This window comes from Labrus bergylta, chromosome 11 (genome assembly GCF_963930695.1).
Source record: "Labrus bergylta chromosome 11, fLabBer1.1, whole genome shotgun sequence".
NCBI classification, from domain to species: domain Eukaryota; kingdom Metazoa; phylum Chordata; class Actinopteri; order Labriformes; family Labridae; genus Labrus; species Labrus bergylta.
This window is the reverse complement of record NC_089205.1, coordinates 6,891,054-6,910,034: the sequence shown is the minus strand read 5'-3', so window position 1 is coordinate 6,910,034 and position 18,981 is coordinate 6,891,054. Positions and strand designations below refer to the sequence as shown.

General features: G+C 37.9%; 3 protein-coding genes and 1 pseudogene across 3 annotated transcripts; 1 reads left to right on the top strand and 3 right to left on the bottom strand.

The window, feature by feature from the left end:
* Positions 1–330: 330 nt before the first annotated feature.
* Positions 331–1,326, bottom strand: LOC109989282 (trace amine-associated receptor 1-like). Its single transcript, XM_065960506.1, has 2 exons — positions 1,038–1,326; positions 331–968 (listed from the first exon to the last, which is right to left on the bottom strand). Exons 1-2 carry the CDS (start codon positions 1,324–1,326, stop codon positions 331–333), a joined length of 927 nt encoding a protein of 308 aa, XP_065816578.1.
* A 3,767-nt stretch (positions 1,327–5,093) lies between these two features.
* Positions 5,094–8,849, bottom strand: LOC109989283 (trace amine-associated receptor 1-like; annotated as a pseudogene).
* Positions 8,850–13,025: 4,176 nt separating this feature from the next.
* Positions 13,026–14,021, top strand: LOC136180512 (trace amine-associated receptor 1-like). Its single transcript, XM_065960505.1, has 2 exons — positions 13,026–13,314; positions 13,384–14,021. Exons 1-2 carry the CDS (start codon positions 13,026–13,028, stop codon positions 14,019–14,021), a joined length of 927 nt encoding a protein of 308 aa, XP_065816577.1.
* A 3,302-nt stretch (positions 14,022–17,323) lies between these two features.
* On the bottom strand, positions 17,324–18,169 carry LOC109978502 (trace amine-associated receptor 1-like). Its single transcript, XM_065960504.1, has one exon. It carries the CDS (start codon positions 18,116–18,118, stop codon positions 17,324–17,326), a length of 795 nt encoding a protein of 264 aa, XP_065816576.1. The 5' UTR covers positions 18,119–18,169.
* Between the last annotated feature and the right edge of the window lie 812 nt (positions 18,170–18,981).

Below are 18,981 nucleotides of genomic sequence, written 5' to 3'. Positions count from 1 at the left end.
ACGAACCCCAAAAAGGGCATAATATGACCTCTTTAACAGAAATATTGGTCTGAGACACATTATGCTCACGACTTCAAACGATCTATCAATCATTATATTAGTGTTACCTCGAGACGCTTTACAAAAGAGCATATGGGATAATGTGCAGGTAGGATTTCTCCTGTGACTTAGCTCCTCCACAACCTAGAGAAACATGCTTTTATCTAGGAATGTCAGACCTGTTGTTACAGGACCCCTGAACAGATCATTTGAGGAAAAATTGTATACTTGAAGTAATCTGTGAAATTAACAACAACTTCATCCTGCAGCAGGCCTCTACTTTTAATAAGTTTATTCAGTGAAAAGTGTTGTTTCTGAAATGTCAGATTTAAAGATGTTACCTGAGGTCAATAATTTAAAAGCCTTTCTGAACCAACTATAAAAGTATGCATATATCATAGGGTTCACAGTAGAATTGAAGTAACCCAACCATATAAGGGTTCCATACAAACTAGGTGGGGGTGAGTGACTAATAAAGGGATCCATAAAGTTAAAGACAAAAAAGGGAGTCCAAAAAGAAAGAAAAACCCCCATTACAATAGCCAGGGTTTTAGTGGCTTTTGTCTGGCCTGTATTTGACATTTTTACTGAGTTCACACATCCTGCATTATGTATGGTCTGAAACTGTTTCTGGGCCACAAGGAAAATCTTAAGGTAAATACAGAGCATTATTATTCCTGGCAAGTAAAATGAAAGAATGGACGAGACAGTACTAGACATTTTACTCTGAAACATAACACATCCTCCTTCACATACAACATGGTTATAATAAAACTCTTCAACACCCAAAATATTTAACTTGAGGAAAATCATTCCAAAGCCTACAAGAACTGAAATACTCCAACAGATCAGGATCATGATCAACACAACATTCACAGATATTTTTCTTCTGTAAAGCAGAGGTTGGCAAACAGCGTAGTATCGGTCAACTGATATGAAGGAAAGATTGAGAATTGATGCTGTAACCAACGTGACAGCAGAACTCAAACTGATTTTACAGAAGAAGTTCCCAAAATACCAACAAGACTCTATAAATCGAATCATACCGGGAAACATGACTAGGATCCCTAAAAGCAGGTCAGACACAGCCAGAGAGAAAATCAGGTAATTTGTTGGAGTATGGAGCTGCTTAAAATAAGCCACTGAGAAAGTGACCAAAAGGTTTCCACACACTGTTAGGATGATTATGACCCCTAAAATCACATAGAGAGCAACACGTCGTGGCATGGGATAACTTGTCTTCAGACATGAAGCATTGCTTGACTCATAGCAGAGCTCTGACTCCATCTGTTTGAAAGGTAACAAGAAAAATAAAATTTAGGAATGGATTCATGTTCAATAAAAAGCCTTGTTTTACATCTGCATTTTGTTCTTTATTTTAGGCACAAAAGTAAAGGTTTTCGGTTTAAAGTAAACTTATTTGCAGAAATAAGTTTTAGTTTCTTGGTTTCATTCAAGGCAGATCCCACTATTCTTGGCTATGATAGAAGCATTCAAAAAAGCTGCAAAGACAGCACCTAAAACTGACATCAGAAGGTTTGGTTCCATTCAGCTGTATTATTTCACTTGTTCTTTAATATTTTATGGTCATATTTAAAAGGCAATTGATAGAGAAATTGAGTAAAAGCACTGGCTAAAATCAAAATACCAACTATAACAATCTGAAAGTATCCCTATATATTGGATGAACATTAGACAAAATCCATCTTTAAGTCTTACATGTCTATTCATTTGGACTTTCCTTTAACATTTCTATGCAGCTACTGAAACTTGTTTTTTTATTGAAAGTGAAGACAAGCCATAAACCAACAGTCAGCATTCTTAAAACAAACATTTGTTATCAATTTAGTCAAAATATGTTCCTGTAACACTTCAAATAAGACCATCAACAAGCTCTTTAAATCCTACTAAAGCAAAATTGCCCACCAGTCCCACACTTACCTTCCATACTAAGCTGGACAGTATGGCCACAAACACTTTGTCTTCAATGAGCTAAGAGTCAGTAGTTTGAGTACTTATGTGTTCTCTGGAACAACTGGCAACTGTAGGTAGATTCCAACAATCTGTCCCAGTGGACACAGTTACAGTAGGAGACACTATGAGATGTACATCCCCTGCAGGTCATTACGTTTTATGAAGACCTCAAGAAGATTAAATACGTTTGTTTTCAGGTTCAGCCTGTAGTTAAAAAATTACAAACAAGACTGATGAAGGCACTATAGTTTAAGTGTTTACAGACTCACACCAGCATTCACGCACAACCATTTTCCAATCAAATTAAAACTCTGCACGTAATTAAAACAAATTACTTCAAGAAAAGCAATTTTTTTTCAAAGAACAATAACTTACAATCTGAAAGGTGCACCAAACAGACAAAACATAAACAACCAACAGAAATGATATTAAAATGTGTAGTTTTGTTGCAAACCTGTGAGGACATTTTCATTAATGCACTGTGTAAAAATAAGTTTTTTTGTGCTTGCCTCTTGTGAAATGTAGGAGAGAAAATGAAATACTTCCTTTCACGTGCAAAGCTCTAAATTGTCAGAAACCATCATATCTTAAATAGCTCATAGTGCCATATTACCTCACTAGAACATTAGCCTCCCAGAATGCAAGCCTGCTTGTGATATCTACAGTCTCTAAAAGTACTAGGAGAGGTAGAGCATTCAGTTATCAGGCCCCTCTTGTTTGAAATGATCTACGCTTCAGAGTCCGGGAAGGGGACATCTTCCCTTCTTTTAAGAGTCAGCTTAAAACATTCCTTTTTGATCAATGTTATAGTTAGGGTTGGCTCAGACTTAGACCCACTCCTAGTTATGCTGCTATAGGCTTAGGCTAAAGGCCCTGACACACCAAGGAGATCGTTAGTTGTCACCCTAGCAGAACATACGTGGTGGTTGGCCGTAGGATGTAGTCTTTGTGGTGTGTTCAAGTGCAACTTTTTGGCCAAGACAAAATGCGACCTGATGCGACGCCACAGTTGGCCTTCGCTACGACTAGTTCTTTGCAGTCTGCTTGGTGTGTCAGGTCCTTTAAACTACTGAGGGACCTGGCATACTGAGTCCCCCTCCATATTTTACTGCTATTACTGACATTGTAGCCCAAAATCTGTTATATTTGTTGTTGTCAATCTTCTTATTTCTGTTTGTCTCATTCTACCTCTCTGTTTGCAAGCCCAACACAGTCGCAGCAGATGGCGGCTGTTCAACATAAGTCTGGTTCTGCTTGAGGTTTCTGCCTGTTAAAAGGAAGTCACTCTTTGCTAAATTTTGCCAAGCGCTTTGCTCATAGTGGATTAACTGGGTCTCTGTAAATAATGTAACAAAGAGTATGGTCTTGACCTTCTCTTTTTAAAAATTGTCTTGAGATCATATTTGCCCTGAATGGACGCAATACAAAAAAGTTGACTGATTCCATGGAGCCCCCTGCTGTCCACTTATATCTGAAGAAAATAGGGAACTCCTTTGAAGACAACAAGGTACACATCCTGACCAGGGAAGACTGTTGGTTTGAAAAGGGTGTTTAAAGGAAGAATGTACGACATTTTACACATGAATACAGCAGAAATCAAGTATATCCTCTGTAAATGTCTCTCTGAGTCACGACTGTTGACAATGAGTGAGAAGCGTGAGTCCCGCCGGTTGTTTTGTTGTCGGAACCGTGTTCACTTCATGTTAACATGAAAGTGTGAACCACCACTCCGGTCTGTCACTCCACAGGCACTATCACAGGTTTTCCGTGACATTGAAGAGGCGTGTCAGCCTAGACAGCCCAACAATGTGCAGAGCCTTGAGCATCTTGGGGTGAATCTCATTCACACCTGGCGCCTTGTCACTGAAGAGCTTCTTAACTGCCTCAGTGACCTCTGCCAAGGTTAGTGGTAAGGCTTCCTCGAAGTATTCCTTCCACAGGCGAGGTGACTGGCTCCCCTTTCTGATGCTTCATGGGGGATTTTGATGAACTGCTCTTAGTCTAGTCCCTCCCCCAGGACCACTCTGACTTGGGAGACCCTACCAGGGGCTTGTGCCCCCAACAACACAGCTCCCGGGTCAACCACGTTAAGGTGTCGATTCTTGGAGGAATTTCTTAAAATGCTTGTAAAATAATGATGAACATAATGAAATTGATTGATAAATATTTATTACATTATTTGAGGTGTCTAACATTTATCAAGTTGTTTATTTTTATTGTGGCAGATTCCATCCACCTTAGTTAACATCCACAACACCAGAAATATGGTCTTCATCTTACAATCAGGCTTCAATGGTGCCAGGCCAGACTTATTTTCCTTAAGTTTATCACTCCAGATAGGTTTCTTTACCCCCCTGCTGTGACCAAATCTAAATTTGTGTAAAATGTTTTAATTGATAGAACAACAACCCTTCCACAAAAATGTAAATGGAGGGTGTTAACGGGTTGGTCGAAGTGTTCAACAGCTCTCTGACCTGTACTATAGCAAATCACAAGAAAGGCCCCTGCTATATTGGGCTGCTCTGGGTGTTCCCTGATGAGGGATTTCTAAGACGACATAAACATACAAAACATATTGATTATTAAATACGTAATGTGGTAATATTTGTTCTGTCGTGTACATTTCTGCAATAAATTCCCAGTTGTAGCATTATAAAGTTTAAAATGACTTGATTGCATGCCTGGTCGATTTGAACGCTGTCCAAACCTGTTGTAACAAGACCCCTGAACAGATAATTAGAAGACAAATTGTACATTTTAATTAATCTGTTTGTGAAATGATCAACAACTCCTTCCTGCAACAGGCCTCGAGACGCTTTACAAAAGAGCATAAGAGCATACCCTGTGATTTAGCTCCTCCACAACCTAGAGAAACAAGCTTTTATCTAGGAATGGTTTACAGAGTCATCGCTAATCTTGAGGTTCAAAGTCCCACTGCATGCCTGGTCGATTCAAATGCCAGACCTGTAGTTACAGGACCCCTGAACAGATCATTCGAGGAAAAATTGTATACTTGAATTAATCTGTGAAATTAACAACAACTTCATCCTGCAGCAGGCCTCTACTTTTAATAAATTTATTCAGTGAAAAGTGTTGTTTCTGTCAGATTTAAATAAAATTAAGAATGCATATATCATAGGGTTCACAGTAGAATTGAAATATCCTAACCATGCAAGTATTCCAAACAAGCTAGGTGGGGGTGAGTGACTAATAAAGGGATCAATGAAGTTACAGACAAAAAATGGAGTCCAAAAAGAAAGAAAAGCCGCCATTACAATAGCCAGGGTTTTAGTGGCTTTTGTCTGGCCTGTGTTTGACATTTTTACGGAGTTCACACATCCTGCATTCTGTATGCTGCGAAACTGTGTCTGTGCCACAAGGAAAATCTTATGGTAAACACAGAGCATTATTATTCCGGGCAAGTAAAATGAAAGAATGGACGAGACAGTACTAGACATTTTACTCTGAAACATAACACATCCTCCTTCACATACAACATGGTTATAATGAAACACCCAAAATATTGAACTTAAGGAAAGTCATTCCAAAGTCTATGATTGGAGAAATGCTATAATATAAAACAGATCAGGATCATGATCAACACAACATTAACAGATATTTTAGTTCTGTAAAGCAGAGGTTGGCAAACAGCGTAGTATCGGTCAACTAATATGAAGGAAAGATTGAGAATTGATGCTGTACACAACGTGAAAGCAGAACTCAAACTGATTTTACAGAAGAAGTCCCCAAAATACCAACAAGACTCTATATATTGAATCATACCGGGAAACATGACTAGTATCCCTAAAAGCAGGTCAGACATAGCCAGAGACAAAATCAGGTAATTTGTTGGAGTATGGAGCTGCTTAAAATAAGCCACTGAGAAAGTGACCAAAAGGTTTCCACACACTGTTAGGATGATTATGACCCCTAAAATCACATAGAGGGCAACACGTAGGGGTATGGGCTAACTTTTCCTCAGGTATGAAGCATTGCTTGACTCATAGCAGAGCTCTGACTCCATCTGTTTGAAAGAAAACAACAACAAAAAAATTAAGGAATGGATTCATGTTCAATAAGAAGCCTTTTGTCATGTCTTCATTTTGTTCTTTATTTTATGAGCAAAAGTAAAGGTTTTCAATTTGGGTTTAAGGTAACTTTCTTTGCAGAAATCACTCTTTCAGTTTAGTTTTCATGATAGGCAGATCACTCTTCTTGGCTTTGATAGTAGCATTCGACAGAGCTGCAAAAACAGCACCTAAAATTAACATCAGAAGGTTTGGTTCCATTCACCTGTATTATTTGACATCTGTCCTTTTATAGGATATTTTAGGGCCTTATTAAAAAGGCAATTGATAGAGAAATTGAGTAAAAGAACTGGCTAAAATCAAAATACCAACTATAATAATCTGAAAGTATCCCTATATATTGGATAAACATTAGACAAAATCCATCTTCAAGTCTTACATGTCTATTCATTTTGACTTTCCTTTAACATTTCTATGCAGCTAAGAGCTATGTCCAATTACTGAAACTTGTTTTTTTATTGAAAGTGAAGACAAGCCATAAACCAACAGTCAGCATTCTTAAAACAAATATTTGTTATCAATTTAGTCAAAATATGTTCCTGTAACACTTCAAATAAGACCATCAAGCTCTTTAAATTGCCCACCAGTCCCCACACTTACCTTCCATACTAAGCTGGACAGTACGGCCACATCCACTTTCTAATATGAAATCAGAGTCAGCAGTTTGAGTACTTATGTGTTCTCTGGTACACCTCGCCACTATAGACAGGTCCAACAATCTGTCCCAGTGGACACAATAAGATGACAAGATGACAGATGCACTGTGTAAAAATATGTTTATGATCATTATAGATGCACTTTAATGTGCACACTAAAATGTGTGGTTCAAAGTTCAAACAATTTTGAGTGCACTTGAAACTGCACACATAAAAGAGCACTTGAAGCATCCATCTTTGAAGTGCACTTGTAAGTGTACATCAAAGTGCACTCATAAGTGCAACATTTGAAGTACAAAGTGCACACTTTAAAGGGCACTTCGAAGCACCTAGTTCAAGCAACTGCCACGACTTACTCCTGGGAAGAGTGGGGGTTTGAAACCGTTCAAAGCTATGAATGGAGACATACCTGTGGCAGAACAAACCAGGGAGTTGTAGGCATATTCAACTGAGGGTAGGTGGGTGGACAAGGAAGCTGGGTGATGAGCGGTGACACAAGGAAGTGCTGTCTCCAGGTTCTGATTTGACCGCTCCCTCTGGTCATTGGTTTGAGGGTGGTAACCAGATGACAGACTGGCAGATGCTCCGATTGCCTGACAAAAAGCTCTCAGAGTGCACAGTGAGAGACAAAACAGGCTCCAATTGATGATAGATGAGGCTGAACAGTCTACGCCTTGATTGTGGATGGATTGTTAAACTAGAGGAAAATCTAACACTAACGGTGAAGTGGATGACAAAAATAAGGTAGAGTGAAATTGTTTTGTGCAGTACGGTGAGTGACAAGTGTAAGAAGCATTCCGTCTAAGGAAACATGTCCTTAGATTTAGGAAGGGGCCCTGAGGGTAGATTAGACTGAAACAAAATCAGAGTCAATATAATTGTCATCTGCAGCAGAATCTACCAAGACTTGGAGAGGGAGACACACTTGAGACCAGGAAAAAGCACCTTTAGGCTGCAAGCACTTTGGGGGGATGTAAATCCTCTGCAGGTCACTAAAAAGTAGGAAGACATTTAAAAGACAAAAAAAAGTTTGTTCAGTTTCAGCCTATTGTTTAAAAAATATCAACAAGGCTGGGACATGTCACTACAGTATGCACTTGTGAGATTTGGGAAATCAACTTTATTTGTGCCTTGTCTGTAATAAGATATGGTTTTCTTATGAAATAATTCATATGGTCTATATTTCTATATTTTCATTTAATTACTTCCATGCACGATGAAGTGCGCACTTTGAAGTTCACTTGTGAACTCTCAAGTGAACTTCAAAATATTGCACTTAGAAGTACACTTCGATGTACACTTACAATTAACCTTCGAAGATGGATGTTTTATTTAACTTGTGCACTTTTAAGTGTTTGAACTTTGAACCATACATTGTAGTGTGCACATTGAAGTGCAGTTAATCTAATCATGAACCCATTTTTAATCTGACTGCAACATTATTCAGAAATCAAAACCATCTACCTGTCCATTAGACCCTCTCCCTACTGTCCTAGTAAAAGCTTGCCTACCCCCTTTGTCTTCCCTAATAATGGTCATCATACATTCCTCCCTCACCTCTGGTCTTGTTCCCATTTCTTTCAAGTCAGCTTCAATAACCCCTATACTTAAAAAACCTGCTGCAGACCCAAATGACTTCAATAACTTCCGTCCTATCTCTAATCTACCTTTCCTATCCAAAATTCTTGAAAAAACAGTTACATCTCAGGTTCACACTCATTTGTCTGACAATAACCTCTATGAACAGTTCCAGTCTGGTTTCCGCCCCCTCCATAGCACAGAGACAGCACTGGTAAAAATCACCAATGACCTCCTCATGGCAGCTGACTCCGGACTTCTAACCATCCTCATCCTCCTTGATTTAAGTGCAGCCTTCGATACCATCTCCCATCACACACTCCTTGACAGACTTGCCTCCATCGGAATCACTGACACACCCTTGCACTGGTTTTCGACCTATCTCTCTGGTCGTACTCAGTTCACTCAACTCGGAACCTTCAAATCCCAACCATTTCCAGTCACCACCGGTGTTCCTCAGGGTTCTGTCCTGGGCCCCCTTCTGTTCATCATCTATCTCCTTCCTCTTGGCCATATCTTCCGTAAGTATAACATCCAGTTCCATTGCTATGCAGATGACACCCAGCTCTATCTGTCCACCAAACCCACCTCCTCCCTCCCGCCCACTTCCCTGACTGATTGCTTGCAAGAAATCAAATCCTGGTTCACCTTCAACTTCCTCATATTAAACAGTGACAAAACCGAGCTTCTCCTCATCGGCACCAAATCAACAATCTCCAAACTTGACAGTTTTTCTCTGGCTATTGACCACTCCTCAGTTTCCCCTTCCCCTCAGGTTAAGAGTCTGGGTGTCATCCTTGACAGCACACTATCATTCCAAGCTCACATCAATAATGTCACCCGGTCTGCTTATTTCCATCTACGTAACATTAATCGCCTCCGCCCGTCCCTCACTCCCAGCAGTACTGCCATCCTCGTCAACACCCTGGTTACATCCCGCATTGACTACTGCAACTCCCTTCTCTTTGGTCTCCCTCTCAAGTCCATCCACAAACTTCAACTGGTCCAGAATTCTGCCGCTCGCATCATCACCAGAACGCCCTCTGTTAATCACATCACCCCTGTCCTACAGCAGCTTCATTGGCTCCCGGTTAAACATTGCATCACCTTCAAAATTCTGCTTCTCACCTTCAAGGCCATCCACAACCTCGCTCCGCTTTACATCTCTGAACTCCTGCACATCAACACACCTACTCGCACTCTCAGGTCTTCTTCTTCCATTCAACTCACTGCACCACCCGCCCGCCTGTCCACCATGGGGTCCAGGGCCTTCAGCCACTCTGCCCCCCACCTCTGGAACTCCCTCCTACCACAAATCCGTAATATCGACACTCTCTCCATTTTCAAATCTCATCTCAAAACACATCTTTTTAAACTGGCATATTCAGTCTGATCATTCTCCACCCGTTCTCATAACTCCTTTACATCCTGTACATTTGTGGGGGGTTTTTTATGTTAATTTTATCATTGTGTTGTTACCTTGTTGTTTTTTTTTATCTCTGCTCTGTAAGGTGACCTTGAGAGTTTTGAAAGGCGCCTTTAAATAAAATGTATTATTATTATTATTATTATTATTATTATTATTAAAATTTAGATTATGATTTTGCAAATTCCCTCACGAGAGCATATGGTAGTGACTTTATCAGTCTTGTTTGTAATTTTTAACTAGGCTGAAATAAACTTTTGACTCAATTGACTCAGATGTCAATTTAATGACCTCGGAGAATGTACATCTCATAGTGTCTTCTTACTGTGTCCACTGGGACAGATTGTTGGACCTGCTTATAGTGGTGAGGTGTACCAGAGAACACATAAGTAAACAAAATGCTGACCCTGATCTCATTCGAGACAAAGTGTTTGTGGCCATAGTGTCAAGCTTAGTATGGAAGGTAAGTGTGGAACTGGTGTGCAATTCTGCTTTGCAAATATGATTTAAAGAGCTTGTTGATGGTCTTATTTGTAGTGATACAGGAACATATTTTGACTTAATAGATAACAAATGTTTAAAGAAATCCATGTTTTATGGCTTCTCATCACTTTAAATGGAAAAAAAAAGTTTCAGTAATAGGACATAGCTCTTAGCTGCATATCAATGTAAAGGAAAGTAAACATGAATTAATATCTAAGACTTAAAGAAGGATTTTGTCTAATATTCATCCAATATATAGAGATACTTCCAGATTGTTATGGTGGATCTTTTAATTTTAGGCTGTGCTTTTTCTCAGTTTCTCTATCAATTACCTTTTTGATAAGACCATCGAATATTAAAGAACACGTGAAATAACAGAGGTTAATGGAATCAAAAGTTCTGATGTCTGTTTTAAGTGCTGATTTTGCAGCACTGTTGAATGCTACTATCAAAGCCAAGAAGAGTGGGATCTACCTATCATGGAAATTAAACTGCTGTGCCTGCTGCAAATAAAATTACATTAAAGTCAAAATGAAAACTTTTACTTTGGTTCCTAAAAAGAACAATATGATGATGTGATGACATTAATCCTCCCTGATTTTTTCTTTTCTTGTTTCCTTTCAAACAGATGGAGTCAGAGCTCTGCTATGAATCAAGCAATGCTGGTTAGTGGTGTAGCAACTTGACTATAGTCAGATAAACCAACAGTAAAAATTGGCAAACCCTAGAAAGCTTTACAGTTGTTTTCTTGTTGTAGGAGTGGGCCATTCAGCCACTTCCTCAACCTTGGCAGTGTCGGTTTTGATTTGTCCTTTCTCTGCACAAATAAAGTTTAAAATATGATTTAACAAATCTCCTCACACGTGTACATGTCATAGTGACTTTATCAGTGCTGTTTGTAATGTACAATGTACATCTCATAGTGGCATCTTACTGTGTCCACTGGGACAGACTGTTGGACCTGCCTATAGTGGGCAGGTGTACCAGAGAACATATAAGTAAACAAAATGCTCAATCTGATCTCATACGAGACAAAGTGTTTGTGGCCATAGTGTCAAGCTTAGTATGGAAGGTAAGTGTGGAACTGGTGTTAATATGATTTGAACAGCTTGTTGATGGTCTTATTTGTAGTGATACAGGAACATATTTTGACTTAATAGATAACAAATGTTTAAAGAAATCCATGTTTTATGGCTTCTCATCACTTTAAATGGAAAAAAAAAGTTTCAGTAATAGGACATAGCTCTTAGCTGCATATCAATGTAAAGGAAAGTAAACATGAATTAATATCTAAGACTTAAAGAAGGATTTTGTCTAATATTCATCCAATATATAGAGATACTTCCAGATTGTTATGGTGGATCTTTTAATTTTAGGCTGTGCTTTTTCTCAGTTTCTCTATCAATTACCTTTTTGATAAGACCATCGAATATTAAAGAACACGTGAAATAACAGAGGTTAATGGAATCAAAAGTTCTGATGTCTGTTTTAAGTGCTGATTTTGCAGCACTGTTGAATGCTACTATCAAAGCCAAGAAGAGTGGGATCTACCTATCATGGAAATTAAACTGCTGTGCCTGCTGCAAATAAAATTACATTAAAGTCAAAATGAAAACTTTTACTTTGGTTCCTAAAAAGAACAATATGATGATGTGATGACATTAATCCTCCCTGATTTTTTCTTTTCTTGTTTCCTTTCAAACAGATGGAGTCAGAGCTCTGCTATGAATCAAGCAATGCTGGTTAGTGGTGTAGCAACTTGACTATAGTCAGATAAACCAACAGTAAAAATTGGCAAACCCTAGAAAGCTTTACAGTTGTTTTCTTGTTGTAGGAGTGGGCCATTCAGCCACTTCCTCAACCTTGGCAGTGTCGGTTTTGATTTGTCCTTTCTCTGCACAAATAAAGTTTAAAATATGATTTAACAAATCTCCTCACACGTGTACATGTCATAGTGACTTTATCAGTGCTGTTTGTAATGTACAATGTACATCTCATAGTGGCATCTTACTGTGTCCACTGGGACAGACTGTTGGACCTGCCTATAGTGGGCAGGTGTACCAGAGAACATATAAGTAAACAAAATGCTCAATCTGATCTCATACGAGACAAAGTGTTTGTGGCCATAGTGTCAAGCTTAGTATGGAAGGTAAGTGTGGAACTGGTGTTAATATGATTTGAACAGCTTGTTGATGGTCTTATTTGAATTGATATAGGAACATTGTTTGACTCAATTGATAACAAATGTTTATTTTAAAAATGCTGATTGTTGGTTTTTAGCTTATTTTCACTTTCAATGGAAATAATAAGTTTCAGTAATAGTACATAGCTCTTAGCTGCATAGAGACATAAAGGAAAGTCAAAATGAATAGACATCTGAGACTTGAAGATGGATTGTGTCTAATATTCATCCAATTTGGATACCTTCAGATTTTTATGGTGGGACTTTAAATTAGAGCCAGTGCGTTACTCAATTTCTCTATCAATTGCCTTTTTAATAAGACCATAACATATTAAAGGACTCATGTGAAATAATACAGCTGAATGGAACCAAACCTTCTGATGTCAGTTTTTGCAGCACTGTTGAATGCTACTATCATAGCCAAGAAGAGTGATCTGCCTATTATGAAAACTAAACTGAAAGAGTGATTTCTTTGAAAATTTCACAGACACCTTTACTTTTGCTCCTAAAATAAAGAACACAATAAAATATCTTTTTAGTATTTTTATTGAACATGAATCCATTCCTAAATTTTATTTTTCTTGTTTCCTTTCAAACAGATGGAGTCAGAGCTCTGCTATGAGTCAAGCAATGCTTCGTGTCTGAGGACAACCTATCCCATACCCCTACGTGTTACCCTCTACATCATTTTAGGGGTCATAATCATTCTAACAGTGTGTGGAAACCTTTTGGTCACTTTCTCAGTGGCTTATTTTAAGCAGCTCCATACTCCAACAAATTACCTGATTTTCTCTCTGGCTATGTCTGACCTGCTTTTAGGGATAATTGTCATGTTACCTGGTATGATTCGATATATAGAGACTTGTTGGTATTTTGGTGAGTTCTTCTGTAAAGTCTACATGAGTTCTGATGTCACGTTGTGTACAGCATCAATTCTCAATCTTTCCTTCATATCAGTTGACCGATACTACGCTGTTTGCCAACCTCTGCTTTACAGAAGTAAAATATCAGTGAATGTTGTGTTGATCATGATCCTGATCAGTTGGAGTATTTCTGTTCTTGTAGGCTTTGGAATAGTTTTTCTAAAGTTAAATATTTTGGGTGTTGAAGAGTTTTACTATAACCATGTTGCATGTGAAGGAGGATGTGTTTTGTTTCAGAGTGGAGTCTCTAGTACTGTCTCCTCAGTGATTTCCTTTTACATGCCTGGAATAATAATGGTTGGTGTTTATGTGAAGATTTTCCTTGTGGCACAGACACAGTTTCGCAGCATACAGAATGCAGGATGTGTGAACTCAGTAAAAATTTCAAACACAAGCCAGACAAAAGCCACTAAAACCCTGGCTATTGTAATGGGGGTTTTTCTGTGTTTTTGGACTCCATTTTTTATTGTTAACATCATTGATCCTTATGTCGGTTACTCAATACCCCCTGAATCGTTTGAAACCCTTTTATTGTTGGGCTACTTGAATTCTACTGTGAACCCTATGATTTATGCATTCTTTTATAGTTGGTTCAGAAAGGCGTTTAGATTATTAACCTCAGGTAACATCTTTAAATCTGACATTTCTGAGACAACACTTTTCACTGAATAAGTTGTATAAAATAACAATATGAGAAGTTAATATTTATTTTACACAAAATCATTTAAAAAATATTAATGGGAGAAAAATTACACACTTTCCTTAGAGGCTTTGAAAAGCATGGACCAACTTTCAGTTCTCTGTTATCACAGACAGATGTTGTAGTTTGGTCACATCCAGGTTATCCATTTCTTAAAATATCAGCCTAAGATTATGAATATGGTACTTGTGCTCCTAAAGCTAAATAATGTTATTTAGATTAAATACAACAGCACCTGCAAATTGACTGTTATATTTCACAGTAGGGGTGGACTTTGTGTCTTTGTATAACGTTTGATATTACATTTATTCTGTTATGTAGGATTTATTGAAGAGAGGGTTCCCACTTTACTTTATAATTTATTCCAACCAGTTATCAGTATTGTAAGCACCATAGTGTCTTAAGTCAAGTCAAATTTTTATCTGCCACCAGGTGTGATTATGCGGCAAGGTGCAAAAAAGACAAATATTAAAAATGTTAAGATTACAAGTGCTTTGGAGAACAAACCTTGCAGGTGAGAAAAACCTGAGGACAAACTCTACAGGCCACTTAAACAAGCGGGTAAAATCCAATGTTTAATGGCAGTATGAAACAGACTCCGACTGTCAACATTGTCCTGAAAGAGTATTTTGAAGACCCCCAGAGGAAGGACACTCACATTGAATACAAATAAGTTGGACTTTGTGATAAAGATCAATGGTTCTAAACCTTTTTTTCTCCATTTCTCCCCTGACTTCTATCTAAGCTGAACCTCCTGACCCACGTAGAAAAAATGTCTTTCAAAAATTGAGAACATCCCAACAGACCTAGACACACTTATTCTCACCAAAAGACCACTGTAAAAAGTATCCAGTAAGTGTGTTATCATGATTTTAGTTCATATGGTCAAATAGGATTTTTAAAACTTCAGAGCAGACAAAGCCTCAAGCTCCCTCTGAGATCTTTGGTGCCCCCACTAAGGGGCCTCCGCACCCCATGTTGTGAACCAGTGATAAAGAACATTGTTTTGCGCTGCTTCATCACATAATTTGTATTCCTGTATTTGATGTATGTTTTTTAATTCGTTCATTTGTTTTTTTGTCCAATGTTGTTTATTTTTTGCCTTTTACATATTGTTAAAAGTACAGAGCCCCTAAGGGGACATTGGAGTAAAACAGTTGAGACTTAGTATCTCAATATAATGAGATAGTTTCCCATTACACTCAGATATTATCTGATTATATGTTGATACTAAGTCATTTTATTGAGATACTATCTCATTATATTGAGATACTTAGTCTCATTTTTTTTTCTCCCCTGTCCCTTTTAGGGGCTCCGTATAAAAGGGCAAAACAGTGATTAAAAAAAAGCAAAGGGTACACAAATACTGTAGACTTAAATATTCAAATGGACAACATGGCTCACCCTCTTCCTATTGGACAGAGATGAAGCTACATTTTACCTGCAATGGGCACTGACATTTAGCAAATTTTAAACCAGCTGCACAGTAGGAATTGGCTGGAAGAGCCTTTGTATTGATGCTGTTTCCGCAAAAAAAACACACGTGATTTTTCTTTACACTTTTGTCCTTTTGTCTTTTTACTGGTCCCTTGCAGCAATAGAATAATAAACTTACCAATAAAACATCAAATAAATTAAATGACTAGTGTCAGTGATTGTTACATTTTCTTGTGAATTTTCTGCTCTACATTGTTCATCTGATGCAGTGCCATAGGAGCCGCATTTGCCAACAGAGTGGCCAATCATTGCATTTTATAACTTTTTATCGCAAAAAGTTGTCTCAGAATAAGGACTGGGTTTGAGATAAATGTATTTGATGTACAAATTAATTGATCAATTTGACCCATGTTCCATCCATGTTTTTGAACATATATTTGGGTGGCCTGAGTGTATAAAGACCCACAAAATGTGAAATAAACCCATTGAGTCCTTTGTTTGTGGTCTGCATAAGTCTTAAAACACAGAGAAAAATCCTTGTTTCAATTGTTTTCTCCTTGTGACATCACAGTGGGATTCTGGTTAAAAAATACACTCTCCTCCCCTGGTACCTCCACCCATGGACACCACCCCCAGCCTAGAGCAAAACATTTGCGCAGGTCTGCCATTTTTATTCCCACTAGTGAAGGAGTGATGTCTACTGGGAAAACTCAGGGGGGGGCTCATTGCAGCTAAAGAGACACACACTACAAAACGGAGCGTTCCGAGAGAGCTGGTTTATACAGGGTCACAAACCTCCTCTAGTGCTTGATTCATGTTATATTTTCACCAAAGCACAGCACAGATGTTTCATTTAGACTACAGGGGACTGTTTGAAAAGGTGGAAAAGGGGTATAATATGTCTTATTTAAAACATTCATTTTGATTAAGGTCATAGTTAAGGCTATAGCTCAGGCTTGGACCAGTCCTTAGTTATGCTGCTATAGGCTTAGACTGCTGGGGGACCTGGCACACTGAGTCGCCATTCCAATTTGATTGTTATTACTGACATTGTAGCGCAAAATCTGGTTTATCTGTTGTTGTCATTCTTATTTCTGTCATTGTTATTTCTGTTTGTCTCATTTCCCGTCTCTGTCTGCAAGCCCAACACAGATGCAGCAGACGGCTAGTCAACAAAAGTCTGGTTCTGAACAAGGTTTCTGCCTGTTAAAAGGAAGTTTCTCTATGTCCGTTTGCTCATAGTGGATTGATTTTTGGTCTCTGTAAATCATATAACAAAGAATATGGTCGAGACCAGCCTTTCCCAAACTCAAGACTACCACAGCCATCTTTGAAATACAAATTACTCTGGGGCCATTCTAAAATAAACGTTTCACGACTACAGCTATCACTCTCACATATGATAAATTATTGGACAACAAAATATTATGGCAAGATGAATACAAGAAAGTTTACTAAACACATAGTAGAATATTATATTATAGTATGTCCATGAAAAGTCATGAATAGGCCTGTTGTTTAAGTAGCCTGTAGAGTTTGACCAAAGTGCTTCATGTGCACTTGTGTTCTAAAATTTGTAAGTTTGACTTGACTTAAGACACTATGGTGCTTACAATACTGATGACTGGTTGGAATAATTTATAAAGTAAAGAGGGAATCCTCTCTTCTATAAATCCATACATAACAGAATCAATTTAATCTCAAACATTACACGAAGACAAAAAGTCCACCCCTACTGTGATCTGTAAGAGTCTGTTTGCAGGTGCTGTTGTATTTCATCTAAATATGTTGTGTGTAAAAAAAAATACTAACTTCTCATAATTTTATTTTATACAGTTTATTCAGTGAAAAGTGTTGTCTCAGAAATGTCAGATTTAAAGCTGTCACCTGAGGTTAATAATTTAAACGCCTTTCTGAACCAACTATAAAAGAATGCATATATTATAGGGTTCACAGTAGAATTCAAGTAGCCAAACCATACAAGTGTTTCAAACAACTCAGGGGGTTTTGAGTAACTAATAAAAGGATCGATGATGTTACAGACGAAAAATGGAGTCCAAAAACAAAGAAAAACCCCCATTACAATAGCCAGGGTTTTAGTGGCCTTTGTCTGGCTTGTGTTTGACTTTTTTACGGAGTTCACACATCCTGCAATTTGTATGCTGCGAAACTGTGTCTGTGCCACAAGGAAAATCTTCACATAAACACCAACCATTATTATCCCGGGCAAGTAAAAAGAAATCACTGAGGAGACAATACTAGACACTCCACTCTGAAACAAAACACATCCTCCTTCACAAACAACATGGTTATAGTAAAACTCTTCAACACCCAAAATATTTAACTTCAGAAAAATCATTCCAAAACCTATGATGGGAGAAATACTCCAACAGATCAGAATCATGATTAACACAACATTCACAGATATTTTTCTTCTGTAAAGCAGAGGTTGGCAAACAGCGTAGTATCGGTCAACTGATATGAAGGAAAGATTGAGAATTGATGCTGTACTCAACGAGACATCAGAACTCATGTAGATTTGACAGAAGAAGTCCCCAAAATACCAACAAGACTCAACAGTATGAATCATTCCAGGAAACATGACTAGTATCCCTAAAAGCAGGTCAGACATAGCCAGAGACAAAATCAGGTAATTTGTTGGAGTATGGAGCTGCTTAAAATAAGCCACTGAGAAAGTGACCAAAAGGTTTCCACGCACTGTTAGGATGATTATGACCCCGAAAAAGATGTAGAGGGTAACACGTAGGGGTATGGGATAATATGACTTCAAACATGAAGTGTTTCTGGACTCAAAGCAGAGCTCTTGCTCCATCTGTTTGAGAAACAAGAAAATAAAATTCAGGTATGGATAAATTACACAAATATACAAACATCCTCATAATGTTCGTTTCCATTTGTGAGGTAAATTACTGTAAAAGCTGCTGCTCTTTTTTTCTTGCTTTATGGTTATTCTGAAAGGGATCTATATCCATATCCTATATCCTTTTTTCCAACTTTAATTCTCCATAAAAAAAATTGTAACAGTCTTTCACCTTATTATTCAAAAGTAAAAAATATCATAACACACAGGTTACTGCCTCCCTGGCTAGAATAGAAGGGATCAACACTGCTGCAAATCTTGAATGACATAAGAAGGTTACCTTCACACATCTTAAATATTTTATCCTTTAGAAAAAACAAGTTAACATACTGAAAAAGCATTGGAAAACATTAGGAAACAGATCGGAATGGTGGATGAATATCTGTGAATAGTACAAGACATTTCATATTTTTGCCATGGCCACTGATGATGAGCTATCAAACAACTTTCAGAAATCTCAGCTAAACAATTCACGATCAATACTGAAATCAAAAACTGCTTCTAATTTAAATAGACTATTGGCTTGCTTCTCAAATCAGTCCCATACTTACCTCTGATAATCACCTGGACAGTATTGGCAAAAGGAGTTAATCAGAAATGGGATCAGTTACAGT